Source organism: Strigops habroptila, chromosome 19, assembly GCF_004027225.2.
Source record: "Strigops habroptila isolate Jane chromosome 19, bStrHab1.2.pri, whole genome shotgun sequence".
NCBI lineage: Eukaryota > Metazoa > Chordata > Aves > Psittaciformes > Psittacidae > Strigops > Strigops habroptila.
The window spans coordinates 2,758,151-2,766,942 of NC_044295.2; the positions used below are offsets into that span (position 1 = coordinate 2,758,151).

Consider the following 8,792-nt stretch of genomic DNA (forward strand, 5'->3'; position numbering starts at 1 on the left):
AGAGGTAAGGCAGAGACCTGTTAAACTCATGCCACGGGATGAGGAGCGGCTGCACGCTGCAGGGAGCTTTGTCCTGCAAACTCAGGGACACACTGGCACAGCAGCACTTGGGTGCTGGCCATGTCACCACGCTGGCCCTGGACAATGCCAGCAAAAACACCACCCTGTGCCACACAAAGTGACAAAATTACTACAACCACCCCAGCCATCCCCACCAACAGCACTAGCGGGAAGATGGTGTGTCCTGACAAGAAGGTGGCCTTCACCTTGTGGGACAAGGGAGCCAGCCCAGCCCATGCAGAACTGCAGGGCAAGCACAACGTGCAGGAAAGAGCCACATCCCACAGAGGACCTGGCTGAGTAGCGGGTTTGCTGGGGCTTATGACTGTGCCTTGCACCATGTACATGGTGATTAATGGCCATTAAACACCCAGACACTGGGTCTTACTGCAGGGCCCTGGTGTGGGGGTGGGATGAGAGGAATAGGGCTCAGGATGAGAAACGTGAACGCATCTCATCTACTGCTCAAACTGATATCTTCAGGCTGGAGTGCCAGCAATGGCGGCACTGGCTGCAGGGGCTCTCAGAACCATCTTCTCTCTCCTGTGCAGGTGAGTTGGGAAGCCACCAAGTGTGCCAGCAGGACACAGGGTCTGTGCCCCCCATGCACCCCAACCCCTCTTCTCCCCTCCCATGTGCCACAGGGGCCCTGCAAGGCGTTGGCACCCGGCGCTGCTCTGTAGCCCCTGCCCTGCCTGGCACTGCTGCAGTGGCCGTGACTTGGAACAGAGGCACCAGCCTTGACACGGTGTCCAAGCAGGGACCAAACCCAAACATGCGCCCAGCCCCACAGCACCTTATCAGACCTTGGCAGCACCGAGCGCCTGCTGCAGAGACTGTTGTGTCTGCGGCTTGTGCAGGGGATGGGGACGCTCTCGCTGTGCTCCTCCAGGTCCCTGTCCCAGCACCATCCTGCCGAAGAGAGAGGGGCTGGGCTGGGGCACCCACAGCCATGCTGCCCCCCCATCACAGCCCTGCAGCCGAGGAGGGTGCCCGGTGCATGGTGGTTGATACACGGTGCACAGAGCTCAGTGCATGGTACTCGGTGCAGCCCACCTCCCCCTGCCCCTGGCCCCAGGGCTCTTGGGGCTCCCAGCACAGCTTTCCCAACCTCAGTGGCTCTTTGGGGTTCCCAAGGCTACTGGGGCCCAGCCTGGCTGCTGCTTCCCTGCCACTCGCAGCAGCAGGCAGGGGAGAGGCTGCAGGTCAGCGCAAGACAGTGGCAGAAGGGGGCTGGGGGTCAGAGAGGGCTGGAGACCCCCAAATGAGGTGGCCCTCATGGAGCCGGCGACATACAGGGCTCTGTGCTCACTGTGGGCACGGTGACTGCACACACCACAGGGCATAGGTGTCACATATGCTGCAGAACATCGACACCCCCTGGGCTCTCCCAACCCTGTCCCCAGGCCTCAGCCCCACTGACCCCCGAGGCCCCTGAGTCCCCTGAGTCCCCTCCTGGCACCAGCACCAGCATCCCCCGCAGAGCACCCGGCTGCTCTCACCGCGGTCGACGCCCCCTGCTCTCAGCCAGCCCCCTCCCCTCTGGTTTTACTCCCCATTTCCAGGCAGCACCTCCTCCCCAGCCCTCCCTCGCCTTGGTTCCATCAGCTCCTCCCGGCGCTGGCTCCCTTCCCCGTGGTTCCCGGCTGCCCCCCCCCTCGCCCCTGGAAGGTGACCCGGCCATGTGGGTGCTGATCCCCCGCCGGATGCGGCCCGTAGGTGCGAGTGCCGGGGCGGGCGAGGGGCGTGTCGGGCGGCGGGGGGGGCCGCCGTGATAACCGCGGGTGCTGGGAGCAGACGGCGCAGGCGAGCAGGATGAGCCCAGCACCCCCAGCCTGGGCAGTCTGGCCCCGAGGCAGGGGCATGGGGTCCGGCAGCCCCCAGCACCTCCTCCCTGTGCTCTGCATCCTCTGGGTGCTGGCCGGGCGCCTGCCCTCTGCCACGGCCCAGTGGTTTTATCCCCTGGGCTTGGACGACACCACCCCAGACCCAGGCACGAGCCCCACAGCGCCCATCCTGGATGGGGAGGAAGGTAAGCACGGAGGGACAGGGCATGGCTTCCTTGGCACCCCTGGCTCCTGCACCCCAGCAAGGAAGTGAACCTCTGGCATAAGGCTGGAGGGTGAGGTGTGGGGTGGTGGGGTCCGGGGCTGCCGTGGCCACAGCAAGTGCTGGGAACCGGGAGTCCTGTGTCACCCCGGTTCCTCTCCAGCCCCACCACTTCCTACCCCATCACCCCTTTGCTCCTGCAGACAGAGATGCCGTGGAGCCCACTCGGAAGATGCTGCTGAGCAAACCCCCGCTGGCAACAGCCCCCAGACGCCGGGACCCCCTCGCCAGGGGTGCAGCAAAGGGTCTGAGCCATGCCCCACCACGCACACGAGGCCAGGTGCTTTTCCCCGGGCAGCGTGTTCCCCTGCCCCAGCTCCTCCAGTCCTTCCGAAACTCCCCAGCCGCTGCCGGGCTCCTTGCCATGTCCTTCCCCTTATCTGTGCCCTGTTGCACAGTCACAGCCCAGGCAGGGCAACGTGCCCTGCTCCAGCCCCATGCCGCTGCTCAGCCTCCTCTGCCCCCATGGGAAGGAGCTGTGGCAGCTCCTGGTGCCCCCCCGCCAGGGCACAGCGCTGTGCTGAGCCCCCACCCGGCCTCCAGGCAACCACGGCTGTGGAGGGGTCCTTCATGCCCCCAAGCCCCACACTGAGCACTCCCTGTCCATCCATCCCAGCAGCAGCGACCCACAGTCACGCCGGAGGTCTTCGAGGGGAGTGCAGAGGAAGAGGAGTTCCTGCAGATCAAGGTGGTGGAGGGTCCTGGCCCCTGGGGGCGCTGCGAGGGGCAGCCGGGGTTGTGCCCCCGGGTGGGGGGCTCTGGGGGATGTGGGCTGGCAGGGCAGGATGGGGATGGTGCCCAGGGGTCTCAGACTCAGCCCCTTGTCTCCTTCACAGACAACAGCAAAGGGGCTGCCCCAGCGGGTGCCCCCAGCCCCGGAGGTGGACCCTGCTCTCCAGGTGAGCGGGGCGCAGGGCACCCACCCCGCACGCCGCAGCCGGGCTCCCAGCCCGCAGCTCACCGCTCTCTCCCTCTCCAGATGCACAACGGCTCCCGCTGCGTCTGCCCCGTGCGCCCCGGCCCTCCTGGCCCTCCCGGCCCCAAGGTGCAGTGATCATCCCCAGGGAGAGGCGTGGGGGAACAGGGATCCATAGCGACACACTGGGAGGAATCCTGGGGCTCTTTTGGCAGTGCTAAATATTTTCTGCTCAGATTTGGACTCTTGCTTCGAAGTCTGGGTTGGGGGCAATGCAAATGTCCCCTTGCAGGGGGACAGCAGGTCCCCGTGGTGGGCACTGATGGAGGAGAGCACCAGGAGCCGGGAGCAAGGCTCTATCTTTCCCAAACAGGGAGACAAGGGTGACCGAGGATCCCCGGGGGACAGAGGCCAGCCAGGGCTCTCTGGGGAGAGAGGGAAGTCCGGCAGCCCAGGGCAGCCGGGTCACCAGGGGCCCCGGGGTCCCCCAGGTCCTCCGGGACCGCCAGGACCCCCAGGCACTTGGGGAGCCAGGAGCCAACCTGCACCCGCCACCCTCCCCAAGGGATCAGAGAATGAGGTGAGCACTGGGGTAGGGGGCTCAGGCAGGAGATGCCAGGGCTGACGGTGGTTTCAATGCCCAGCAGGGACGGGGAGGGATGGGGGGCACGGCCGTGGGCAGCCCAGGGGATGGGAGCAGGGAACGGGATGCTGCCATTCACCAACTCCCCTCTCTCTTTCCTCTCTCCCTCCAACCCGACAAGCAACTGGGAGCATCCAGCCCTGCGAGAAACACGGGACCCCCAGGCCCCCCCGGGTTGCCAGGACCCCCAGGCTACCCAGGCCATGAAGGCCTCCCAGGGGTCCCTGGACGGGATGGGCAGCCAGGACCCCCCGGCCCACCAGGGGCTGTGGGACCCCCCGGTTTCCCTGGGGCTGAAGGACCTCCAGGGTCTCCAGGCATGGCTGGGCCAGATGGATCTCCGGGGGCACCGGGGCTCCCAGGGCCCCAAGGTCCTCCCGGGGTGCCTGGGCAAGAAGGACCCCCAGGTCCCGCAGGACCTACATCACTCCCTGGCAAACCAGGGCTCCGAGGGGAGCCGGGATTCCCTGGAATTAAGGTAAGGGGGTCCCAGCCCAGCCTGTCCATGTCCCTGGGGGAGCACAGAGCCAGCGGAATGGGGATGGAGCACACCGTGAGCCCCTTGCTCTGCCCCAGCCCTGCCGCTGTGGGTCCAGGGACACACGGGGTGCTAAACCCCCACACTCACCACCCCATGTGTGCTGGCAGGGTGAGAAGGGTGAATATGGACTGCCAGGCATGCCGGGGAGCCCTGGCCGGACCGGAGAGACTGGCTCCCCGGGCATGCCTGGGCCCATGGGGCCGCCGGGGCCACCAGGGGACTACAGGGTGAGTATGGGGTCCTGGGGTTGCAGGTGCTCGGGGGCCTGCCCCATGCTCACCCCGGCATATCCTCCCCTTCCAGTGCAACTTGCACCACGCAGGGCACCACGGATCAGCCGGGCCACCGGGCCCCAAGGTGAGCCAGGGCACCGCGAGTGGTGGTGTTGGCACCGGGGGCAGGGGGACAGCATCGGCCACGCTGCTCCCCGGTGCTGGCGTCAAGACCAAACAGTTCTATGGCGGGTGTTACCCAGTGGAGCGAGGCACAGCACTGTGCGAGGGGGCTGTGATGGTGCCCCCAGAGCTGGGCACCAATGGGACCTCTCTGCTTTCCTTCCAGGGAGAAAAGGGTGACCCCGGAGAGCGGGTTAGTACCGACGAGCACTGCTGCAGGGGGAGGGTCCCATCCCCACAGCCTGAGTGTGAACCCCTGAGCCACGTGTGCTGCCTCTGCTCCCCACCGCCCTCTGCATGGGCAGCACCAACCTTCACTCACCCAGTGGCATCACTGGGGTCCCCAAATGTGCTGGGGCACAGGGAGGGGGGTCTGGAGAGTCACACTATCCCCTGTGGTACATGCAATGCACACGTGTGTATGCCCATGCAAGCATGCAGTGCCCCCGTGCACACACACAGCACAGCATCCCCATCACGCAGCACAGGATCTAATCGTGCCTTTTCTGTGTCTCACCCAGGGGCGCTGCTACGGGGAACACGGGTGCAAACCAGGCCACCCCTCATTCCCCAGCACCAGCAGCCATGCCGGCTCCTGGGTGCCCATCAGTGGGTACCAGACGGTAAGTCCTCAGGGATTGTGGGGATCATGGCAAGGGGTGCCCAGGGATCGCAGCCTGGCCTTCAGGACCCTGCTGCTGGAGCCCAGGAGGCTCTGTGTGCCCCACTGGCAGGTCCCCAGGGCTCACAGCCCCAGCTGGGGTGGAGGGCTGGAGAGCGGGAGGATGGAGAGCAGTCTCAATCTTCTCTCTGTCTCTGCAGGGCAGCAAAGACGAGACAGATTTTTACGGAGCAATCATTCCCCATGTGAGAGACACTGCTTGGCTCATGTCTGTGTGCTGCCCCCCAGCCCGGGGAGGTTCAGCCCTGGGAGGGGAAAGGAGTGGGAAGGATGAGGGACAGCAATGGGGTGTCTTGTAGCTGCCCCACAAAAGGCAGCACCAAAATAGCCCAGCCTAACCTCCACACTGCTCTATGCAGGGTCTTCAAGGTCCTCCTGGGAACCCCGGCCCCCCCGGGCCCCCTGGCCCCCCTGGAGCACCAGGTCTCCTCTACCTCAACGTAAGGCCCAGCACGGGCTGTGTACATGCCTGTGCCAGAGCACACACACGTGTGAGCATGCACAGCGCGAGGGGCCCCCCACAAACCCACCTCTCTCTGTTTCCAGAGGGTTTACCCCATCCGTGCCCAGCCGCCCTGCAAGCAGTCGGTAAGCCACAGCCTTGCTGTCCCCAGGACAGACCCTGTCCCCTCCCCATGCACCGGGAAGGGTGTCCCGGTGCCCAACAGCAGTAACGGGCCCTGCTTGTCTACGCAGGCAGCCCCTGACGCAGGCTGGGCAGAAGGTAAGGGCATTTCTCAGGTGTTTCAAGTGCTCCAGCCTCCTTGGAACCACCTTTTATCAAGTCTTGCCTCCCTTCGCGGGCGCTGGGGCTGTGCCACCCTGCCTGGGTCCCCAGCGCTGCAGCTGGCTCTCCCACCCAGCTCCCAGTACCACTGCGCTGCTGCAGAGAGCACCCAGCCCCTGCACTGGGATGCTTTATGACGCCCAACCCTTTCCAGGTGCCGACATGCCTCGGACGGAGCCGCTGGACTCCCACACCCATCTCCAGGTTGGTCCTGGCCGTGGCCATGGTCGAGCACCCCCAGGCTGTCTGGCTGTCCCATGCACCACAGCCGGGCCACGAACCTGGGCCATGAACCTCTCCATCCGCCAGCGCCAGATGTGGGTCTTCAGGTCCAAGGAGCTGATGCTGAAGTCGGGCAGTGCCGTGCCCGAGGGGAGCCTGGTCTACGTGCGGGAAGGGAGCAGCGCCTTCCTCCGGACCCCCACCGGCTGGAGCCGCCTCCTGGTACCAAGGACACCCCTTGGGGTCCCTCATGGGATTGGGGGGCAGGATCCAGCCCTGGCAGCTGGATTTGCCACTGGGGCAGCAGAGCCCTGGGAAAGAGCTGGTTCCTTCCTAATCCATCGCTCTGCTCATTGCCTTGAGCAGCTGGAGGATTCGAAATCGCTCTTTGCTGGTGATGACCCCTCTGTCTCCACCCCACGGTACCAGGTGAGGGGTGTGGGCACCCACTCACATCCCAGCGAGGGGATCGAGCCCTCCCTTGTTGGCCAGGGGGGAGACAGGCCCCTGTGGGACTGTCCTCTCCTTTCCATCCAGGAGGCAAAGCGGGTGCAGACAAGAGGTCCTGACATGGCACCGCCTGCGCTGACCCCAGTGGACTCACTGGTGAGCCCTGCGGCAGGTCCTTGTGCCATGGAGATGGGGTGTCTGCAGGGCAGAGCCAGCTTGGCACATGCAGATCCTGGGTCATGTTGGGCTGGGCAGGGTGCTGCACCCATGGCAGAGGGATGGATGTCCCCAGGCTGACCTGAGCTGTTATTCCAGGTCCAGAAGGAAGGGGGACAAGAGATGCCCCAGATCCTGCCAACCACCATTGTCCCACGGATCCCATCAGTAAGCAATGCCCAGCTCTGGGCAGAGGTGCTGGGGGGACCTTTCCATGCCTGCGCAGCCTCTCCGGAGGCTCACATCCTCTTGGAAAGGGGGAGCAGAGACCTCAATGCCCAGCCATGCCCAAGCCTCCCTGCTTTCCCCCCAGCTCCGCCTGGCCGCGCTGAACGTGCCCCTCACCGGTGACATGAGCGGGATCCGCGGTGCCGACCTGCAGTGCTACCGCCAGTCCCAGGAGGCTCAGCTCTATGGCACCTTCCGGGCATTCCTGTCAGCCCCCACCCAGGACCTAGTCTCCATCGTCAAGAGGACAGACAGGAACCTCCCTATCGTCAACCTGAAGGCGAGTACCCCTGTCCCCTGCGGGGCTGCCAGCAGCAAAGCCCTTGCACTGGGGCTGCTGTACCCTGGCAGCGGTCAGCACTTCTGTTTTGTGGAGCTCGGAGGAACGGAGGGCAAGTTACTGCCCATATGTGGTCGGGACAAGGGCATGGCTTTAGCCCCTGGCCCCCAGCTCAGTGCCACTGCTTGTGCCCACAGGGTCAGCTGCTGGCCAAGTCCTGGAGCTCCCTCTTTGAGGGCCAGACCAGCGCTGCCCTGCGGGGCCCCATCTACTCCTTCAACGGGGGCAATGTCCTGACGGATCCTCTCTGGTGAGTCTGGCTGCAGAGTGGGCACCAGCCGGGTAACCCTGAATGCACCCGCACTGGGTGGGGATCTGCAGCAGGTCCCTCCTGCTCCTGGCGCTCGCACAGATGCAGGAGCTGCTGCAAAGAGCTGGAGGGGGTGCCCCAGCCCTTCTCACCCCCATCCCCGACCGCAGGCCCCGGCGGCTGGCCTGGCACGGATCCACATCACGGGGCAGCCAAGCCCGCAAGCGGGATTGCCAGGGCTGGCGCAGCTCCAGCGCCGGGGAGGGCCTGGCTGTCGCGCTGGGTGAGGGCAGGCTGCTGGCTGGGCAGCGGCACAACTGCTCCGAGGCACTGGTGGTGCTCTGCGTGGAGGTGGTCTTTCCCTACCGGCACATGTGGTGATCCCGGTACCGTGGCACCGGTGGTCTCCAGCCGCACGCTCCAGGCAGCTTCCCCTGTCCTGTGGGTAAGGATATGGGGTAGCGCAGGGAATAGAAGTGCAGCACTGGAGCCATGCGAGAGCATCGAGAGGATGCCAACTGCGCAGCCGGGCTCATCACAGGTTGTGCCAACCCCATAGCTCCCTGTGCCACAGGGGGATGCTGGTCTGTGCCCAGCTGCCTCCCTGCAGTGCCAGTGAAGGGAATGCTGTCACTGTTCTGGAAATAAAGACACAAAATGCTGGGGTTGGGATGACACCCAAATGATGTTACTGGGGAGGGGGGGGCTACCCAGGACATCGCCTGCTGCAGCGAGGGGCATGTGGGGCACACTGCAGCCAGCCTGGGGAACGGGGAGTGGGTCTGGAGCCACCCGTGAGCTTTAGGACCAGCACAAATGGGGGAACAGGGACACCACAGGGACACTGAAGTCATGGAATGTGGTTCCAGTGATACCAGCACTGCTGGGCACACCCATGGGGCACAGCCCCGGGCCCGGTGCCCGCCCCAGACGCAGTGCTGTGTCCCCGGACA

General features: G+C 65.2%; 1 protein-coding gene across 2 annotated transcripts; it reads left to right on the forward strand.

Annotated features, from left to right (window-relative positions):
• Nucleotides 1–1,872: 1,872 nt before the first annotated feature.
• On the forward strand, nucleotides 1,873–8,509 carry LOC115617633 (collagen alpha-5(IV) chain-like). Of its 2 annotated transcripts, none has more exons than XM_030508400.1 (23): nucleotides 1,873–2,092; nucleotides 2,313–2,449; nucleotides 2,786–2,857; nucleotides 3,006–3,068; nucleotides 3,149–3,214; nucleotides 3,459–3,665; nucleotides 3,850–4,206; nucleotides 4,377–4,496; nucleotides 4,573–4,626; nucleotides 4,831–4,857; nucleotides 5,186–5,287; nucleotides 5,487–5,531; nucleotides 5,706–5,786; nucleotides 5,893–5,934; nucleotides 6,043–6,070; nucleotides 6,288–6,337; nucleotides 6,443–6,577; nucleotides 6,722–6,784; nucleotides 6,893–6,961; nucleotides 7,121–7,189; nucleotides 7,335–7,529; nucleotides 7,727–7,839; nucleotides 8,010–8,509. In XM_030508400.1, the coding sequence occupies exons 1-23, from the start codon at nucleotides 1,876–1,878 to the stop codon at nucleotides 8,218–8,220; spliced, it is 2,523 nt and encodes an 840-aa protein (XP_030364260.1). In that variant the 5' UTR covers nucleotides 1,873–1,875; the 3' UTR covers nucleotides 8,221–8,509. The 2 variants fall into 2 exon arrangements, with proteins under 2 accessions (XP_030364260.1, XP_030364261.1); XM_030508401.1 differs by having other exon boundaries at nucleotides 2,789–2,857.
• Nucleotides 8,510–8,792: the final 283 nt, after the last annotated feature.